The 21,632-nt window shown below is 47.1% G+C and overlaps 1 protein-coding gene across 8 annotated transcripts in view; it reads left to right on the top strand.

The window, feature by feature from the left end:
* PPP6R2 (protein phosphatase 6 regulatory subunit 2) overlaps positions 1-21,632 on the top strand; it is an 85,175-nt gene that overhangs the window by 50,983 nt on the left and 12,560 nt on the right. For all 8 annotated transcript variants that reach the window (XM_060111979.1, XM_060111982.1, XM_060111981.1 and 5 more), the window contains 7 exons: positions 2,252-2,438; positions 7,535-7,672; positions 8,876-8,941; positions 10,649-10,761; positions 11,071-11,184; positions 12,294-12,420; positions 13,270-13,422. In XM_060111979.1, the coding sequence (XP_059967962.1) occupies positions 2,252-2,438; positions 7,535-7,672; positions 8,876-8,941; positions 10,649-10,761; positions 11,071-11,184; positions 12,294-12,420; positions 13,270-13,422 (898 nt within the window). The remainder of the gene's footprint in view (positions 1-2,251; positions 2,439-7,534; positions 7,673-8,875; positions 8,942-10,648; positions 10,762-11,070; positions 11,185-12,293; positions 12,421-13,269; positions 13,423-21,632) is intronic.

Genomic DNA, 21,632 nt, shown 5'->3' with positions numbered 1-21,632 from the left:
CCTCGTGCGCCTGGCCTGCTTCCCTGGCCGCCCACCCTCTAGGTTCATTCCGCGTAGTTTCTACCTCTCTCGTCTTTCCTTCTTTGCATTATGGCCACAGACGTCTATGTTCCATCTGCCGTGTTTAACTGGAATGGCTATTCCCTGCATAAATTATATAAATTATTAGAGCAGTACCTGTTTTTCTGAAGAATAATTATAAACTACTGATAGAGATCTCAGCCCCTCCACCTCGATGCAACCTTGTCTAATAAGTACAACAGCACCTTGTGGCTCAGCTCACCACACACGTGCACAATCCGTGTGTGTGCGCGTGCACACACGCAGAGACTGCATGGGAGCCTTTCCGTGTGCTCTGGAGAAGCTTCCGTGCCTTTCTCTGGGGCGTGCTTCTCCCTGTTGCTCGGCGAGTCTTGTTGTTTGGAGTCTGGTAGGCACCTCTCTGCCCGTGTCCTGTGGGGCCTCGTGCTGGCCTTGGGTGCTGCACTCTGGGCAGGCTCTCTGGCCTCTGCCCCTGGCGGCCCTGCACTGTCTGCTGTGCTGGTCACCGTGGGGCACGTCCACGGTACGGAGCTGCCCCATCTCATCCTCGTCACGACCCCATGAGCTGGGCGCTGGCCACACCTCGTCTGGGCCCCTCTGTGTGGATCGGGCGTTCCCTCATACCCGGCTGCCCGCTTGGCTTCAGAAGGCCCTCTTCTCTGGGTGACGGGGAGCACCCACCCCACAGCCAGGCTGAGATCCTGTCCCCTCCCCTCCACGCTGGGCCGGCCGCGCGCTCCACCAGCTGTTTCCTCTAGACTCTCAAACCCAGGCCCTAGCTGACCACAGTGACCACCTGGGGTTAGGCCCTTGCTGGGGCCGTGTGGGTGGCTACCAGGAGCCGTAGGGTCATAGTGGCTGACCTTGATCCCAGGCTTACTGTGTGCCAGGCGCCGCTGCTCTGCTTTATATACAGCCTCGTGGGGAAGGTGGACACTCAGACCTCCATGTTCAGATAAAGCAGCCTAGACACAGAAACGTTAGGTAAGGTGCCTGAGGCTGCACAGCATGTCCCATGTAGCTTGGTGCCAGGTGTGCTCCGGGGCAGTCAGCCCCACAGGATGCTCCTGCCAGGTTCCTGCCTGCTCTGGCCCTGGGCACCCTCACCTGTGTTCCCAGATGTGCTGAGTGTGGCACCAGGCACTGTCACTGCACTGCTGTGGTGGGCTCTGTCCTGGATGCAGCAGGACATTGGGTAGGCCTGTCCCAGGACCACAGCAGTGACCCCATGTCTGTCAGAGGGCCAGGCAGGGAGCACAGTGGTATGGGATTACACGTAATGGGATCAGGATTATTTTGTGTCTGATCTTTTTTTTTTAAAGTAAATAAATTTATTCATTTATTTATTTATTATTTTTGGCTGCATTGGGTCTTAGTTGCTGCGCGTGGGCTTTCTTTGATTTGTGGCGAGCGGGGACTACTCTTCGTTGCGGTGCGTGGGCCTCTCATTGCGGTGGCTTCTCTTGTTGCCGAGCACAGGCTCTAGGTGCGCGGGCTTCAGTAGTTGTGGTGCACGGGCTTCAGTAGTTGTGGTGCACGGGCTTCAGTAGTTGTGGTGCACGGGCTTAGTTGCTCTGCGGCATGTGGGATCTTCCCGGACCAGGACTCGAACCCGTGTTCCCTGCATTGGCAGGTGGATTCTTAACCACTGCGCCACCAGGGAAGCCCCTGTCTGATCATTTTTATCAAATGAATAGTACATCGTTTACATATATTGGTATTTCTTAATAATAATTTGCCTGCATAACACTTCAGAACTGGTACTGCATTGTAAACTGCTGATGAAGCATCTCTTCAGTCTGGGAACAAGCTGGATCTGTGCTTGTTGACATGTGGGGTCAGGAAAGGCATGGAGAGGGGAGGACGAACCTGATGGAGGTGAGAGACATGGCAGGTGAGTACGAGGGCAGAGGAGAAGCCAAAAGACTAGGAAAGGTTCCGTAGAGAATGGGAATAGAGTCAGAAAATGTGGGATGTCAGAGTTTAGGGTATGAGGAGCCAGAAAAAGGTATGATGAAAACATTGAGGTTCTAGTAGTCAAAAATGCCAGTTGGTCACAGAATAATCACATTTTTATTCTGTTCCAAGGTCTAGCCATGTTTGGTTTTTGCCTGTGGATCTGCTTCCTAAGAGGCGGATTATTCAAGTAGCTTCCTGAGCGGTGGGGAAGTCTCATTCACCTCCAGTTGCTTGCACTGTGCCCCTTCAGGTACCCAAACACAGCCTGTGAGCTGCTGACGTGTGACGTGCCGCAGATCAGCGACAGGCTGGGAGGGGACGAGACTTTGCTCAACCTCCTTTACGACTTCTTGAACCGTGAGCCGCCTCTCAATCCTCTCCTCGCCAGTTTTTTCAGCAAGACCATTGGCAGTCTCATTGCAAGAAGAACTGAACAGGTACTCATCCGCCAAGCCCGCGAGATGTGGGAGGGAGGCGTGGCTGACGCCGTCGCATCTTGCCCTCAGCCACTGCTGTGTGACCCATGCATCAGGCTGTGGGGGGCAGGCTTCTGACTGTTCTGTGGGACCCATGTGGAGCAGTGTGGGCCGCTGCTGTGGGAGCTGGGATCTGATTAAGAAAGTGGCTTCCCAAGAGAGACTTCCTCTGGCCGGCTCTGAGATAAGCAGCACCTCTGCCACCCCTGGGAGCTGCGCAGGGCCCCAAACCAGGCCAGCTCGTCCTGCCACTGACCAGTCATGGGTGTGAGATCCAGGACATGCCTGCATCATGGCAGGACATTAGGGTGTCTGCTGCTGCATCTGTGTGGGTGGCGGGTGCCTGTATGTCTAGGGCACTTTTTGTTTCAAAGCAAATAAAAGGAAATGCCTAGGACTTCCCTGGCCGTCCAGCAGTTAGTATTTCGTGCTTCCACTGCAGGAGGTATGGGTTTGATCCCTGGTTGGGGAACTAAGATCCCACAAGCCGCGCGGTGCAGCCAAAAAAAGGAAATGCCCAGTAATAGGTTTCTGTAAAGCAGGGAGTGAACTCGTTTCTTTCAGCTGGAGCGTGGGCCTCCTGGAGGCCATGTTTGGTCCACGGTTGCTCCTGCCTTGCATCTGCCCTTGCAGGTGCGTGCTTCAGCACCACACACCGTAGATGGCACAGAAGGGGCATGAGGTTTGCTGGCACCTGTGCCTGTTACCTGCTTCAGGAGTCGGCCTTGTCAGTCTTCTTTCACCTTTCTCCCTGCTCGCCATCCCCCAGGCACTATTTCAAAACAAACCCCAGATGGCATGTCATTTCTTTTGTCAAATATTTCAGTGTGTATCTCTAAAATATAAGGACTTCCTTTTCTCCAGGCATTGCGCCACATGGTCGTAACTAGGATGTACGTGTGGTCAGCTTGAATGGCTGAAGTGAGAGTGGTTGAGCCAGTTTGCAGTCCCAGCAGCAGAGCATGGCAGTTCCTGCTCTTCCACTTCCTCTCCAGCTCTGACTAATATTATCACTTGGTTTATCTTATCTCTGCTGATGGTGTATATAACAGCATTGTGCTTTTAGTTTGCATCTCCCTGGTGACTAGTGAGGATGAGAACCTTTTCATATATTAATTGGCCATTTAGATATTTTTTGTGTGAAGTCTCTTGCCCATTTTCTATCAGGCTGTCTCTTCTTTTTTCATTTGTAGGAATCCTCTCTATTTTGGGGATACAAGTCCTTTGTTGATTTCTTTTTTTTGGGGGGGGGGGTGCGGCGTGCCACGCAGCTTGCAGGATCTTAGTTCCCTGACCAGGTATTGAACCCACGCCCTCAGTAGCGAAAGCCAAGAGTCCCACCCACTGGACTGCCAGGGAATTCCCCCTTTGTTGATTTTGTGTTGCAAACATCTTTTCCCACTCTGCTTGCTGGGTTTGGTTTTGTTTTTTACTCTCTTAATGGTATCTTTTAATGAGCAGAGATCCTGATTTTCGTATAGTCCAAGTCATAACTCTTTTTATTTGTTTGGTTTTTTGTTGTTGTTTTGTTAAGAAACTTCTGCCGACTTCGAAATCATAAAGATAATTCTCTTACTACTCTTCTGTGTTATCTTTTAGAAGCTTTATTGTTTTACCTTTCATATTTCTACCTACAGTCTACCTGGAATTGATTCTTGTAAATGGTGTAAGATTGAAGTATTTCTTTTAATATGGTAATCCAGTTGACCCAGCACTGTATTGATAAGGCCCTTCTTTCTCAATTGCTTTACAGTGTCCCTCTTGTCATAAATCAAGCAGTCACGTGTGTATATGTTTCTGATCTACTGTCCTGTTTGTAATTATGAACACAGCACTATTTAACTACTGTAGCTTTTTAAGTTTTGATGTTCGATAGAATTAGTCCTCTCACTTTGTTTTTCTTCAAGGTTATTTTTACTATTCTTTGCCTTTTGCATTATTTTAGGATGAACAAATTTTAGAGTGAGTTTGTCAGTTTCCACATTCTCCCCTGTTCCCCAGAAAAACCTGCTGAAATTTTGATTAGGCTTGCATTTCCTATAGATTGGGGTTGGCTAATTATGGCCCACAGGCCAAAACCAGCCTGCCCCTATTTTGTAAAAGAAACTTTACTGAAACACAGCTACTCCCATTTGTTTACATATTATCTATGGCTGCTTTTGTGCTGTAGCAAAAAGCTGAGTAGTTAGGGCTTCTTTAATTTCTCTCAGTAACCAAGTTCTTTGGGTAGCGGTCTTACATATTTTTCGTTATGTTTATCCTTAGGTACTTGATATTTTCACGTTATTCTAAACAGTGTCTTTTTTATTGAAAATTTTTATTGAGATAATTGTAGATTCACATACAGTTTTATGAAATAATATAAAGCTATCTTTTGTACACTTTGCCTGGTTTCCTTCAGTGGTGACATGTTGTAAAATACTAGCAGAAGATCACAACCAGGACATTGACATTTCACTTGTAGTCATTTGTGTGTGTATATGTATTAAGTTTAATACAATTTATAACTTGTGTAGGTTCGTGTCTCCACCATCAGCCAAGATACTGAACGGTTCTTAAACCATAAGGATCCTGTGTGTTGCCCTTTTATAACTACTCCCACCTTCCTCTGGCCTCTATCCCTTCACCCATCCCTAACCTCTGGCAACCACTCATCTGTTTCATTTCAGAAATTTTGTTTTTTCAAACTTATTTAAATTAAATCATATAACATATAGCCTTATGGCTTTTTTTTCTAGCATACATCCCTGAAGAGTCATCCAAGTTGTTGTATGTATCAGTACTACATTCCCTTTTATTGCAGAATAGTGTTCCATGGTGTGGATGGAACACAGTGTGTTAAACCATTCACATGTTGAAGGACATCTGGGCTGATTCCAGTTTTTGGAAATTATCAATAAAGCTGCTGTTCTAATAATTTATATTCTTTTTACATTTTTTTTTAATTTTTATTTTTGACCACACTGCACGGCATGCGGGATCTTAGTTCCCCACCAGGGATCAAACCCATGCCCCCTGCAGTGGAAGCATGGAGTCGTAACCACTGGACTGCCAGGGAATTCCTTATATTCTTTTTTTAAATCTATGTATAAGATCATACCATCTGTGATTAATGACAATTTTATTTTGTCCTTTATAAATCTTACACTTTTAGTCTCTTTTTCTTGCCTTGTTGCATTGTCTGGAACCTTTAATACACTGTTGAATTGAAGTGGTGATAGTGGGCCTCTGTTTCATTTATTGCCTCTGAGGAAAAGCTTTCACTGTTTTACAATTAAGTATGTTGTTTGTTGTGGAGTTTTTGTAGATTTTTTTATAAGACTATTCCTAGTCTTATTAGTTTATAACATGAATGTTGAAATGTGTGAAATGTTTTTACCGTATCTATTGAGTTCATCATATGATTTTTCTTTTCTATTCTGTTAATAGGTAAATTCCACTGATTAGTTTTCTAATGTTAAACCAACCTTGATTTCCTGGAATATACCCAACTTGATTGTGATATATTATGCTTTTTTTCATATTGCTTTCTTTTTAAGAATTTTTGTATCTGTGGCCATCAGTGAGATTGGCTTATAATTTCCTTTCCTTTTCTTTTTTGTTTTTAATTTTTATTGGGGTATAATTGATTTACAATGTTGTGTTAGTTTCAAGTGTACAGCAAAGTGAATCTATTATATATATACACATATCCACTCTTTTTTAGATTCTTTTCCCTTATAGGCCATTATAGAGTATTGAGTGGAGTTCCCTGTGCTATACAGTAGGTCCTTATATAATTTCCTTTTCTTAAAGTGCCCACATCAAGTTTTTGGAATCAAGGTTTTATGTCCTCATACAATGATATGGGGCATCTTCTCTCATTTTATGTTCCCTGGAAGAGTCCTGCATAAGATTGGGGTTATTTTTCTTTGAATGTTTGATAGAATTCACTAGTAAAGCCTTTAGAGCCTGGAGTCTTCTGTATGGGGAGGCTTTTAATTAGAGATTTTGTTTCTTTTGACGCTCTAGAACTCCAGATTTTCTCTTTCTTCTTGTCAGTTTACGTAAGTGAGTTTTTCAAAGAAGTTTTTCATTTTTCCAAATTTACAGAAATTGGCATAAACTTGTTCGGGATAACCTCTTGTAATAGTGTTTATATCTGTAGGGTGTGTAGGGATGTTCCCTGGAGCCTTCTCTGCTGTTTTCAGTCTTTCTCTCTAGGAGTTTAATCACGCTTTTCAAAGAACCCCCGCCCCCGCCTCCCCACCCCTATTGCCTCTCTTCTCTCTCTTCCTCCTCCTTCCCCTCCTCCCCTTCACTTCTGGCATGAGGATTCTGGCATGAGGATGGTTGGGATCCCTTGCCTCTTCCGTGTCCCCGTTGCCCCCAGTAGAGTCCTGGGTCTGTGCAGTGGCCTGGACTCGCAGGCACCTCGTCTCTGTGGCCAACTGAGCCGAGCTTGCCAACACGTGGCCAAGAAGGCCTCTGCCTGGGCTTCTCCCATCTTTCTGCGCTCAGGCACCACACCCTGTGACTGCACACTGAGCCAGCCAGCTGCGTCGTGTCTTGTCGGCTCTGGTCACCAGCCAGCCGCACCCCTCTGCCTCTGCTTTTCTGAAACCTCAGTCCTTTCCCTTCAGCCACCTGTGGGGCCTGTCAGCTTTCTGGGTTTGTGTCCCCTGTCCGGGAGCTGTCAGTGATGGCCACCCCAGGCTCAGCTCTGTCTGCACTGGTCATTTCTGCTGGGAAGACTTGAGCTGGTGCATGTGGAGTGGTTGCTGTGCCATCTCACTCGGGTGCTGGGGCTGCACTGGTGCCCAGTCTCGGTGTGTGGCAAACTCCACCAGCCCGGGGTCCTCTCCCCCACCGCCTCGTGGACTCGCTTGTGTTCAGGGCTCTGCCTGTCATTGCTGGGGAGCGGCGGAGGGGGCTTTCTTACAACTCTTTCTACGTCTTTCCATTATTTCTGCTCACTGTTGTTGAAAATGAATCTTTCCCATGGCAGTTCTTGGGGGCAGCTTCTCCTGGTGGTCAGGGTCTGCCCTGCTCACCTCTCAGGGGCTGTCTGGTTGCAGGTGATTGTGTTCTTGAGGAAGAAGGACAAGTTCATCAGCCTGCTGTTGAAGCACATTGGCACCTCGGCCCTCATGGACCTGCTGCTGCGCCTGGTCAGCTGCGTAGAGCCCGCCGGGCTCCGGCAGGAGGTCCTGCATGTGAGTGTGTGGGCCCCCTCCTCCCTGGAGCCCCTCTCCGTCTGCGCGGGTTCTGCACATTCTCCGAGTGTGGAGTAAGTGTCTGGTATAAGGAGGCTGGAGCTGGTGAAGCAGCACCAGGGTGCCCAGCACCCCAGCTTTCCACCCAGCAGGACCTTCCCCTCCGGAGGAGAACCCCTCAGGGGTTCTCGTCAAGGCTTGTATTTGAGACTGGGTCTGGCGTCTGCACCTTTTCTCTTGTCCTGCCTCAGTCCATTCATTAGCAGAGAGCAGAAGTGGGCTTCCTCACTTGTGCCCCACCCCCGGGGCTGCTAGGTCTCCACTGGGCGCTGGTCCTGTGCCCGAGTATGTGCCCGAGAAGAAACAGTCGCCAAAGAGGATTCCATGCAGGGAAGTTTCAAAGACCAGAGTTGGCCTGTTGTTTGTCCTGGAGCGTGTGCCTGTGTCTGTCCTGACAGTTTTCACAGCGAGAGGGCTACCCATAGCTCCCTGAGGGCTTTCCCAGAAAAGGGGAGGATGCTCAACCCAGAGAAGCCCAGGAAATCAGTGCTGGACACACAGTTTGCTGCTGTTTGGCAGGTTTTGTTTGTAATGCAGCTTAAAATAGAATAAGTAAACCATTGGTCCTTCTTGACAGTTTTCCAGCTCCTGGAATTAGGTGGCAGTTGTCACTCTTAGATTCATAACTCGCTACATTGTGGAGCAGCTTCCCACTAAGAATTCATCGTAGCGGCTGGTGTGGCACAGTGGGAGCAGCGAGAACGCCAGCCGTTGTCGAGCGTCAGTGGGAAGCCGGCCCTTACGGCACTGAGCCCGCTTGTGGGTGAGGAAGTGCGTGGGGGAGCCGGACTGACCTGGAAAGGCCCGGGCACTGCAGGGAGCAGCTGGCTGTGTGCTGGGAGAGCCCCACCAGCGCGGGTGGCTCCCGGCTCCGCTTCGGAGACGTCCTAAAAACAGAGCTCGCGTGTGTTTAAGAGTCTGAGCCATTAGGGCATGTGGAAGGGGATTCCCTCCTTTACAGTCTTCGGGCCACTCCAGAATTTGGCCACCGTTTGTGCTTTCTGGGTCTGGGTGGACGCACGTGTTGGGTGAAGTATCTCTGTGCCAGAACCTGGCGCGTGGATTTCTGTCGCACTGAAGGACTTTCCTTCCATTTCGTCAGGTGTGAGCGGAGTCACTTACGGGCCTCATTTTCCCTTTCAGTGGCTTAATGAAGAGAAGATCATCCAGAGACTCGTGGAGTTGATCCATCCGAGTCAGGATGAAGATGTGAGTACGGGGCTCGTGGACCCCACCTTTGAGCAGGAGCCCCTCGCTCAGGGCTGGCGGAGCACGCTCTCCACTGCTGTCTGAGGGGGCAAGTCACTCCTTTCCTCAGATGCTCTTCTTCCTTTAATCAAGCACTGACTTGTAGACTTTTTTTTTCCTAAAATATAATACATACATATTATAAAAGAACAGTCTGAATAGAATTGTATTAGTTATCTATGGCTGAGTAACAGATGACCCCAAAACTTAGATGCTTATAACAGTAAGTATTTTTTATCTCAGTTTTTATGGGCCAGGGGTCACAGGTCCTCTGCCCAGGGTCTCTCACAAGACTATGGTCACCTCAGGGCTCAACGAGGGGAGGGTCCACCCCCAGGGTCACCTGTGGCTCTGCAGGACTCAGTTCCTTATTTTATTTATTTATTTGTTTGTTTGTTTATTTTTATTTCTTGGCTGTGTGGCATGTGGGATCTTAGTTCCCTGACCAGGGATCAAACCCACGCCCCCTACCCATACCCCTTGCATTGGAAACACAGAGTCTTTACCACTGGACCACCAGAGAAGTGCCAGGACTCAGCTTCCTGAGGGCTGCTGGCTGAGGCTGCCCTTGGCCCATGCCCCCCGGGCCTCTCTGCAGGGCAGCTCGCAGCCTGCTGCTGGTCCTCTGGGGCAGGCACCTGACCTACAGGTGACAGTCCTCGCTGGCCTGCCACCCCCGTGAGTGCTGGTTCTAGCCTGTGCTCGAGGAGGTGGGGTCTACAGGGGCGTGAGCTCCGGAGGGAGCATGTGGGGTGGCAGTGGGGCTCCTTCTCTCAGCCCCTGCCCACTCCTTGCGGTATCACAGTTGAGAGTGTGGGGTATATCCCGATAGGCCTTTTCCTACACGTGACAACTGCACGCAACTGCACACGCATGGTCTCCTTAGCACTTTGGAGAGCGGTGGTGCTGACTCATGTCTGAGCCTTTGCTGCTGCCTGGCTGTGCTGTTTGGGGCTCTTTTGGCCCATGGGCCTGGCCAGGCAGCCGGGCAAGGGTGTCTGTGCTCCAGATCGGGGAAGGGAGATGCCCCTCCACCAGTGTGAACGCTGTGAGCTGACTGGCCCCTTCCCAGTCCCCGAGGCAGCTGGGAGGCCGCGGAGGCAACCTGGCTGCTTTCAGTCTTGCCTAAAACAGTCATGAAGCACTTCCTTCAGCTCGGTTTCCCGTGGCGTGCACGTCAGGGCTGCTTGTTAGGTGCTCCCTGCGCCGCGCCGGCGGCTGAGTTTCTCTCCGACCCTGTTCATCTGCTCCACAGACTCATGCCCACATGGCTGGCAAAGGCACTGAATCAGAGGTTCTGAATTTTTATGGGCTTAATGTTTCTCTAGAAAAGTTGAGTCCTTTATTTTCTCTGTAGCAACTGTCCTGTTTTCATGAGCTCACAGGACCCACCCTGTGTATTAATAGCCCCTTGTGTCAGTACCACGGGCACACTCACGGTGTCTGTCAGAGGGTATAGAGCGATGTCTGCGTGGCGTGCTCGACCGTCGAGGCCCTGTGGGAGCTCTTGGGCGGTGGCCAGATCTGCGCCCTGCGGTGAGAGGCAGGCCAGGTGTCCCTGAGACGAACCGACTTCGAGTCCAGCGCCTCGGCGGACCCGCCACAGGAGCCGCTCTGACCGTGTGGCAGGCTGGCCCTGAAGGCAGCTCTTCGCCCCCGTCTTTGCAGAGGCAGTCCAACGCTTCTCAGACGCTCTGCGACATCGTCAGGCTGGGCAGGGAGCAGGGCAGCCAGCTGCAGGAGGCTCCAGAGCCAGACCCCCTCCTCACGGTGCTGGAGTCGTGAGTGTGGCCCGCGGCGCTGGGGGGCCTGGGCTGGGGGCCAGGGACCCCGCCACCTCCTCTGATCGTTTCTGAGGAACTCGCCCCGATCCAGAGTTAACTTGATGGGCCTCTTTCTCACGGGAGGTGTCTCCTGGCAGGTTCAGAGAGTGCGGGCCCCCGGGGCAGCTGTGTCCTAAAAACCCTGGGTGCGTGGCCTGAGCCCCGAGCGGGGCCTCTCCGGGATTCAGGGCGCTGCTCCTTCGGCGGGGGTGGGGGTGGGGTCTGTGCATCCCCCTGTCAGGCGGTGACCTTGCGCGTGTCTGACAGGCAGGACTGTGTGGAACGGCTGCTGAGGAACATGTTTGACGGAACCCAGACCGAGCTCTGCCTCGTCAGCGGGACCCAGGTGTTGCTGACCTTGCTTGAGCCCCGGCGGGCGGGGTGAGTGTCCCCCGGGAGGGAGGGTGCTGCCACTTCAGTGACGCGAGGCCCAGGGGCGTGGCCGGGGGTGCTGTGTGTGCTTTTAATGTTTCTAACAATGCAGGTGATCATGGGGATGGACTCTCCTTGTTGAAAAGATAAACTTTATGGCTGTAAAGTCCCCTTTGACCTTTGCCATCAATCACATTCCCACCTCAGCCCAAAGGCACCCCCTGTCGCCAGTTTGCAAAGTGTTTGTAGACGTGTGGGCAGAATCGGCATGGCCAGTGGGCCCCAAGGACTGTCCCGATGAGTACCCCCAGCACGTGTGTGTGTGTGTATATGTGTGTGTATGTGTATATGTATGTATGTGTGTTTATATGTGTGTATATGTACGTGTGTTTGCGTGTGCACTTCTGTCTGCTCTGTCCTGTCACATGCCGTGCTGGTGGTCTGATTCCCAAGGAGACTGCAGTTCCCTCGTGTCCTCGCTCTGGAAGGAGCTTCGCTGTAGCCCCCAGCACTGATAGCCTGTGCTGTTTTTTTAAAGAAAAAGAACAACCAGAAAATAACAAGAAATTGACTTAATCTCAATGGTGAGATTATTAGCAGTTTCTTTCTCTCACTCTGGTACCCAATACATGTTTATTAGTTTATTACCTAAAAACAGAATTATGATGTTACCATCGTTTTCTCTAGTTAGAAACCAGAATATTGCTTATTCATCTTTATGAGCCCAGGAAGGCTGGGCCCTTCCCGCAGGAAGTGGGGACTCTGGTGAGGGCCTCGCCTGCGATGCAGGGACAGCATGACAATGCAGAAAACAGACGATCCAGTTCATTCTCTTTGCTTTTTTATCTTTTTATGTGGCCTTTTTTATCCTTTTATGGCCAGTCCTGTCTGTTTATCAGCCGAGGAGTGGGGTCGACAGTGAAGGTTTTCAAGGTGGGAGGAGGGAACAGAGCTGGTTCGGGGGTGTGACGCCCACAGCCCGTCAGGTCCATCACCTGGGCACGGCCCCCACCCCCATACGGTCAGCAACCTCCCTGGAGACGACAGGTGGGTACGTCGGTAGGGGGTGTGGTGTGATGGGACCAGTGTCCCTGTGTCCAGCTGCCTCTGGTCCACAGGATGGAGGGCTTGCTGGACTCCTGCTCTCAGGGACTGGACAGGCTGTGTGCCGTCAGCTCCGGCGTCCTGCGCGGCATCGAGCCTCGGCTGAAGGACTTCCACCAGCTTCTGCTCAGCCCGCCAAAGGTAAGTGCCCTGAGCAAAGGTCGGGGGCTCTGGAGACCTCGTGGGCTGGGTCGCTTGCAAGGCAAGGACCCCACTCGCCGCCCAGGATGACAAGCGCACTCAGACCGCATCTGCCGAGTGTCCATCTTCTCTTTGGAGAGTTGGATGGTTCGTCACCGCCCCCAGGCAACTCCTGCCTTCTGACGGGGGGCGGTCCGAGAGCCCGAGTGCCTCTTGAGTTGGGGGCACCCAGCCAAGGGGTCAGGGGGTCCCAGGGGAGACCCTTTGCTCAGCTGAGCAGCAGTGGTCATGGTGAGGAAGACCCAGTCCCTCTCCACCTCAGTGCCCCAGGCACAGCCCCTTCGCCCCTTGGCACCCGCCGTGGTCTACCATACTGTTTCTTACATTTATCAGTTTGCTTGTGGTCTGCCTTCCCCACTAGAAAGGAGGACTCATGAAGTCAGGGATTCTGGAACATTCTAATGAAAAGGTAGATGCACTGTGCTCCGTGTGTGGGATCACCTCGTCTCATGAGGCCAGCCTTGTCGTCAGTCTCCTCTGTCTTACATGCGGAGGTCACATCCCTTCGGCTGGCAGGCTGAGACCAGAGTGCCCTAGGCACCCAGGAGCAGCGGCCCACCCTCACTCAGTCTTGTGAGCCCTGAGGGGAGCGGTGGGGCTCTTAACCCGACTGACCCCTTGTTTCCTCCTGCAGACCACGTTGCCTTGAGGACCCCTCCCCGGCTGGGCCACGTCATGCAGCAGCGGCCCTGGCCCTTCGACCAGGGTCAGGTCAAAGAGAAGCCCACACGTGGGTGGTGATCACACTGGTCACAAGGCTCTAACTGGGCAGTCCTTTTGTGTTTGCAGAAAGCGGCGATCCTGACCACCATTGGCGTGCTGGAGGAGCCCCTGGGTAACGCCCGCCTGCACGGAGCTCGCCTCGTGGCCGCCCTGCTGCACACGAACACGCCCAGCATCAACCAGGAGCTCTGCCGGCTCAACACCATGGGCCTGCTGCTGGTGAGCGGACACCTGCCCAGCCTGGGGCCTCGGGGCTGGGCAGCCAGACCTCAGCATCCAGGTGAAGGCCTGCCCGAAGGGAGGCTCTGGTTCGGTCCTGGGACAGGCACAGTCTGTGCAGAGACCGCATCCTGCCCCCCAGGCTTGACGCCAGGTCGCTGGTGAGGTGCACTGAGCGACGCTGGGACCCGCCTCCGTGTAGGCTCGTGCGGGGCTGCCCTGGAAACAGAGGGAGCGGGTAATATGGTCCCTCCCCTTTCTGATTTCTGCCTTAATAGAGAACTTCGTAGCTCTTCAGCCTAAAACGCCCTAAAGAGCTGCTCCTCATCCCCACAGTAAAGGCAGAGCCTGTGGGGAGCTCCTCTGGTGAGCACGCCCTGGGCGTCTGAGGGAGGGTCTGCAGGCAGTGACCACAGGGCGGTGCTGACAGGGAGGGGACCTCGCCCAAGCTGTACAGCCAGCTGATGCATCCCCAGCCTTCTCCTCAGCCTTGCCCTTGGGCCTCTGCTCCCAGGAAGCTGAAATATCCTTAAATTTAAATCTCAATCCCAGGAGGAGCTGCCTTGGACCTGGGCCTGAAGGACTGCCTGCCTCAGGCGTCCTTCCAGCGTTTGGAAGTCACTGGGCTCTGCTATGACTGTAGAGCCTGGATGTGGGTCAGAGGGCGACTAGGAAAGACCTCACTCATTTCCTTTCCTCTCCTCCGAGAAAGTTCTCTCTCTCCCACTCCCCCTTTCTACTTTTCATTTATTGTGGCAAAATATATTAACATGAAACACACCATTTGAATAACTTTCAAGCATATGGTTCAACGTTCACGTTGTTGTATAACCATTACCACTATTTCCAGGACTTTCTCATCTTCTCCAGCTCTGAGCATTAAACACTCGGTCCTCATCCCCCCGCCAGTCCCCAGCCCTGGCACCCACCCTTCTACTTTCTATCCCTATGGATCCGACTATTACAGGGATTCCTATGTAAGTGGAATCAAACAGTATTTGGCCTTTTCTGTCTGGCTTATTTCACTTAGTATAATGTTCATCCATGTGGTAGCACGTGTCGCAGTTTCTTTCCTTTTTAAGGCTGAATGATATTTCATTGTATGGGTATACTACGTTTTGCTTATCCATTCATACATTGGTGGACAATTGAGTTGCTTCCACATTTTGGCTATTTTTAATAATGCTGCTATAAACATGGATGTACAAATATCTATTTCAGCCCCTGCTTTCACTTCTTCTGACTACATACCTAGAAGTGGAATTGATGGGTCATATAGTAATTCTATGTTCAACTTTTTGAAGCACCCACACACTGTTTTCCCCAGTGGGTACACTGTTTTACATTCGCACCAGCAATGTATGTGGGTTCCAAATTCTTCACTAACACGTGTTTTCCATTTTTTTGATAATAGCCATCCAGATGGGTTTGAGGTGGTATCTCACTGTGTTTTGATTTGCGTTTCCTTAATGACTAGTGATGCTGAGCATTTTTTCATGTGCTTTTGCTGGCCATTTGTGTATCTTCTTTGGAGAACTGTCTGTTCATGTCCTCTGCCCATTTTTGAATTGGGTTCTTTGTTTTTTTGTTGTTGTTGAATTGAAGGAGTTCTTTATATATTCTGGATATTAAGCACTTAGATACATGATTTGCAAATATTTTCTCCCATTCTGTGAGTTGTCTTTTTACTCTCTTGATGGTGTCCTCTGACGCACAAAAGGTTTTCATTTTGATGAAGTCCAGTTTATCTGTTTTTTTCAATTAATTATTTTATTTATTTTTGGCTGCCTTGGGTCTTTGTTGCTGTGCGTGGGCTTTCTCTAGTAGCAGTGAGTGGGGGGCTGCTCTTCGTTGTGGTACATGGGCTTCTCATTGTGGTGGCTTCTCTTGTTGTGGAGCACAGGCTCTAGGCATGCAGGCTTCAGTAGTTGTGGCTCGTGGGCTCTAGAGCGCAGGCTCAGTAGTTGTGGCTCACGGACTTAGTTGCTCTGCGGCATGTGGGATCTTCCCGGACCAGGGCTCAAACCCTTGTCCCCTGCGTTGGCAGGCGGATTCTTAACCACTGCGCCACCAGGGAAGTCGCAAGTTTATCTGTTTTTTTCTTTTGTTGCTTGTGCATTTGGTGTCATACCTATACCTAAGAAATCATTGCCAAATCCACTGTCACGCAGCTTTCCCCCTGTGTTTTCTTCTAAGTACTTTATAGTTCTAGCTCTTTCAGGTCTTTGGTCCATTTTGAGTTTGTATATGTATGCAGTGTAAGATAAGTGTCCAACTTCATTCTTTTGCATGTGGATATCACAGCACCATTTGTTTTGTTTCGTTTTTTGAATGTAAGTTTCATGTGTAGGTTATATTTCTACTTCTTTATACCCTATTGCATGCTCACCACCAAAGATTTAGTTTCCATCTGTCACCATACAGCTGATCCCCTTTACCCATTTCGTCCTCCTCCCTACCCCACCCCTTACCACTGGTAACCACTACTCTGTATCTACATGTTTGTTTTTGTTTGGTTTGTTTCTTTTGTTTGTTTTTCATTGATGAAATTATACAGTATTTGTCTTTCTCCATCTGACCTACTTCATTTAGCATAATACCCTCTAGGTCCATCCATGTTGCTGCAAATGGCATTATATCATTCTTTTTTATGGCTGAGTGATATTCCATTGTATATATGTACCACATCTCCTTTATCCATTCATCTGTTTATGGACATTTAGGTCATTTCCATATCTTGGTTATTGTAAATAATTCTGCAGTGAACATGGAGGGGCATATATCTTTTCAAATTAGTGTTTTTGTATTCTCTGGGTAAATACTCAGGAATGGAATTGTTGGATCATATGATTGTTCTATTTTTAATTTTTTGAGGAACGTCCACACTGTGTTCCACAGTGGTTGCACCAGTTTACATTCCCACCACCAGTGCACATTCCCACCACCAGTGCACAAGGTCCTCTCTTCTCCCCATCCTCACCAACACTTGGTATTTCTTTCAGCACCTTTTGTTGAAAACACCATCCTTTTCCCACTGAATGGTCTTGGCACCCTTGTTGAAAATAAATTGACCACATGTGTGAAGATTTAGTTCTTTGGATTGTTTATCGTTAGTGGGAAAAAATGCAACAGAGTTTTGTGTGTTGATCGTGTATACTGGAACCTCACTGAATTTGTTTATTAGCTCTAACAATTTATGTGGAATTTGTACAATTTTCTGTATATAAGATTGTATCATCTGTGAACAGAGATAATTTTATTTCTTCCTTTTCAGTTTAGATGCCTTTTATTTTTATTTAGTTTTAATATTTTTTAATTTTTAATTTTATTTTTATAAGCAGATTCTTATTAGTTATCCATTTTATACACATCAGTGTATACATGTCAATCCCAACCTCCCAATTCATCCCACCCCCACCCCCACGCCCCGCCGCTTTCCCCACTTGGTGTCCATACGCTTGTTCTCTACATCTGTGTCTCTATTTCGGCCCTGCAAACTGGTTCCTCTGTACCATTTTTCTAGGTTCCACATATATGCATTAATATACAATATTTGTTTTTCTGTTTCTGACTTACTTCACTCTCTATGACAGTCTCTAGATTCATCCATGTCTCTGCAAAGGACCCAGCTTCGTTCCTTTTTATGGCTGAGTAATATTCCATTGAATATATGTGCCACATCTTCTTTATCCATTCATCCGATGATGGACACTTAGGTTGTTTCCATCTCCGGGCTATTGTGAATAGAGCTGCAGTGAACATTTTGGTACACGTCTCTTTTTGAATTATGGTTTTCTCAGGGTATATGCCCAGTAGTGGGATTGCTGGGTCATATGGTAATCCTGTTTTTAGTTTTTTAAGGAACCTCCATACTGTTCTCCATAGTGGCTGTATCAATTTACATTCCCACCAACAGTGGAAGAGGGTTCCCTTTTCTCCACACCCTCTCCAGCATTGGTTGTAGATTTTCTGATGATGCCTGTTCCAACTGGTGTGAGGGGATACCTCATTGTAGTTTTGATTTGCATTTCTCTAATAATTAGTGATGTTGAGCAGCTTTTCATGTGCTTCTTGGCCATCTGTATGTCCTCTTTGGAGAAATGTCTATTTAGGTCTTCTGCCCATTTTTGGATTGGGTTCTTTGTTATTTTAATATTGAGCTGCATAAGCTGTTTATATATTTTGGAGATTAACCTTTGGTCCGTTGATTCGTTTGCAAATATTTTCTCCCATTCTGAGGGTTGTTTTTTCGTCTTGTTTGTAGTTTCCTTTGCTTTGCAAAAGCTTTTAAGTTTCGTTAGGTCCCATTTGTTTATTTTTGTTTTTATTTCCATTACTCTAGGAGGTGGATCAAGAAAGATCTTGCTGTAATTTATGTCAAAGTGTTCTTCCTATGTTTCCCTCTTAGAGTTTTATAGTGTCCGGTCTTACATTTAGGTCTCTAATCCATTTTGAGTTTATTTTTGTGTATGGTGTTAGGGAGTGTACTAATTTCAGTCTTTTACATGTAGTTTCCAGTTTTGCCAGCACCACTTATTGAAGAGACTGTCTTTTCTCCATTGTATATCCTTTCCTCCTTTGTCATAGGTTAGTTGATCATAGGTGTGTGGGTTTATCTCTGGGCTTTCTATCCTGTTCCATTGATCTGTGTTTCTGTTTTTGTGCCAGTACTGTCTTGATTACTGTAGCTTTGTAGTATAGTCTGAAGTCAGGGAGTCTGATTCCTCTGCTCCATTTTTTTCCCTCAAGACTGCTTTGGCTATTCAGGGTCTTTTGTGTCTCCATACAAATTTTAAGACTTTTTGTTCTAGTTCCATAAAAAATGCCATTGGTAATTTGATAGGGATTGCATTGAATCTGTAGATTGCTTTGGGTAGTATGGTCATTTTCACAGTATTGATTCTTCCAATCCAAGAACATGGTATATCTCTCCATCAGTTAATGTCATCTTTGATTTCTTTCACCATTGTCATAGTTTTCTGAGTACAGGTCTTTTACCTCCTCACATAGGTTTATTCCTAGGTATTTTATTCTTTTTGTTGCAGTGGTGAATGGGATTGTTCCCTTAATTTCTCTTTCTGATCTTTTGTTGTTAGTGTATAGGGATGCAAGAGATTTCTGTGCATTAATTTTGTATCTTGCAACTTTACCCAATTCATTGATTAGCTCTAGTAGTTTTCTGGTGGCATCTTTAGGATTCTGTATGTATAGCATCATGTCATCTGCAAACAGTGAGTTTTACTTCTTCTTTCTAATCTGCATTCCTTTTCTTTTTCTTCTCTGATTGCCATGGCTAGGACTTCCAAAACTATGTTGAGTAATAGTGGTGAGAGTGGACATCCTTGTCTTGTTCCTGATCTTAGAGGAAATGCTTTCAGGTTTTCACCATTGAGAATGACTTTTGCTGTGGGGGTTTGTCGTATGTGGCCTTTATTATGTTGAGGTAGGTTCCCTCTCTGCCCACTTTCTGGAGAGTTTTTATCATAAATGGGTGTTGAATTTTGTCAAAGCTTTTTCTGCATCTGTTGAGATGATCATATGCTTTTTATTCTTCAATTTGTTAATATGGTGTATCACATTGATTGAGTGCGTATATTGAAGAATCCTTGCATCCCTGGGATAGATCCCACTTGATCATGGTGTATGATCCTTTTAATGTGTGGTTGGATTCTGTTTGCTAGTATTTTGTTGAGGAGTTTTGCATCTATATTCATCAGTGATATTGGTCTGTAATTTTCTTTTTTTGTAGTATCTTTGTCTGGTTTTGGTATCAGGGTGATGGTGGCCTCATGGAATGAGTTTGGGAGTGTTCCTTCCTTTGCAGTTTTTTTGGAACAGTTTGAGAAGGATGGGTGTTAGCTCCTCTCTGAATGTTTGATAGAATTTACCTGTGAAGCCATCTGGTCCTGGACTTTTGTTTGTTGGAAGATTTAAAATCACAGTTTCAATTTCACTACTTGAAACTGAAAGTAATTCTGTTCATATTTTCTATTTCTTCCTGGTTCAGTCTTGGAAGGTTATACCTTTCTAAGAATTTGTCAGTTTCTTCCAGGTTGTCCATTTTACTGGCATAGAGTTGCTTGTAGTAGTCTCTGAGGATGCTTTGTATTTCTGTGGTGTCCGTTGTAACTTCTCCTTTTTCATTTCTAAATTTTATTGATTTGAGTCCTCTATCTCTTTTTCTTGATCAGTCTGGCTAAAGGTTTATCAATTCTGTTTATCTTCTCAAAGAACCAGCTTTTAGTTTTATTGATCTTTACTATTGTTTTCCTTGTTTCTATTTCTTTTATTTCTGCTCTGATCTTTATGATTGCTTTCCTTCTACCAACTTTGGATTTTGTTTGTTCTTCTTTCCCTAGTTCTTTTAGGTGTAAGGTTAGATTGTTTATTTGAGATTTTTCTTGTTTCTTGAGGTAGGCTTGTATTGCTATAAACTTCCCTCTTAGAACTGTTTTTGCTGCATCCCATAGGGTTTGGATCGTGATGTTTTCATTGTAATTTGTCTCTAGGTATTTTTTTATTTCCTTTCTGATTTCTTCAGTGATCTCTTGGTTATTTAGTAACGTGTTGTTTAGCCTCAATGTGTTTGTGTTTTTTACGTTTTTTTCCCTGTAATTCATGTCTAATCTTTATAGTGTTGTGGTCGGAAAAGATGCTTGATATGATTTCAGTTTTCTTAAATTTACCGAGGCTTGATTTCTGACCCAAGATGTGATCTATCCTGGAGAATGTTCCGTGTGCACTTGAGAAGAAAGTGTGATCTGCTGTTTTTGGGTGGAATGTCCTATAAATATCAATTAAATCTATCTGGTCTGTTGTGTCATTTAAAGCTTGTGTTTCCCTGTTAATTTTCTGTCTGGATGATCTGTCCATTGGTGTAAGTGAGGTGTTAAAGTCCCCCACTGTTACTGTGTTACCGTCGATTTCCTCTTTTACAGCTGTTAGCAGTTTCCTTATGTATTGAGGTGCTCCTGTGTTGGGTGCATATATATTTATAATTGTTATATTCTCTCCTTGGATTGATCCCTTGATCATTATGTGGTGTCCTTCCTTGTCTCTTGTACCATTCTTTATTTTAAAGTCTGTTTTATCTGATAAGAGTATTACTACTCCAGCTTTCTTTTGATTTCCATTTGCATGGAATATCTTTTTCCGTCCCCTCACTTTCGGTCTGTATGTGTCTCTAGGTCTGAAGTGGGTCTCTTGTAGACAGCATATATATGGGTCTTGTTTTTGTATGCATTCAGCAAGCCTGTGTCTTTTGGTTGGAGCATTTAATCCATTCACGTTTAAGGTACTTATCGATATGTATGTTCCTATTACCATTTTCTTAATTGTTCTGGGTTTGTTTTTGTAGGTCCTTTTCTTGTCTTGTGTTTCCCACTTACAGCAGTTCCTTTATCATTTGTTGTAGAACTGGTTGGTGGTGCTGAATTCTCTTAGCTTTTGCTTTTCTGTAAAGCTTTTGATTTCTCCATCGAATCTGAATGAGATCCTTGCCAGGTAATCTTGATTGTAGGTTCTTCCCTTTCATCACTTTAAATATATCGTGCCACTCCCTTCTGGCTTTCAGAGCTTTTAAAAATAATCAGCTGTTAACAGCTGAGAAATCAGCTGTTAACCTTATGGAAGTTCCCTTGTATGTTATTTGTTGTTTTTCCCTTGTTGCTTTCAAGAATTTTTCTTTGTCTTTAATTTTTGCCAATTTGATTACTATGTGTCTCGGAGTGTTTCTCCTTGTGTTTCTCCTGTATGGGACTCTGCGCTTCCTGGACTTGGGTGGCTATTTCCTTTCCCATGTTAGGGAAGTTTTTGACTAAAATCCTTTCAGATATTTTCTTGGGTCCTTTCTCTCTCTCTCTTCTCCTTCTGGGACCCCTATAATGCGAATGTTGTTGTGTTTAATGTTGTCCCAGAGGTCTCTTAGGCTGTCTTCATTTCTTTTCATTCTTTTTTCTTTATTCTGTTCCATGGCAGTGAATTCCACCATTCTGTCTTCCAGCTCACTTATCCGTTTTTCTGCCTCAGTTATTCTGCTATTGATTCCTTCTAGTGTAGTTTTCATTTCAGTTATTGTGTTGTTCATCTGTTTGTTTGTTCTTTAGTTCTTCTGGGTCTTTGTTAAACATTTCTTGCATCTTCTTGATCTTTGCCTCCTTTCTTTTTCTGAGGTCCTGGATCATCTTCACTGTCATTATTCTGAATTCTTT

This window comes from Mesoplodon densirostris, chromosome 11 (genome assembly GCF_025265405.1).
Source record: "Mesoplodon densirostris isolate mMesDen1 chromosome 11, mMesDen1 primary haplotype, whole genome shotgun sequence".
Lineage (NCBI taxonomy): Eukaryota > Metazoa > Chordata > Mammalia > Artiodactyla > Ziphiidae > Mesoplodon > Mesoplodon densirostris.
Note: the sequence above shows the minus strand (reverse complement) of the source record. Positions and strands in the feature narration are given on the sequence as shown.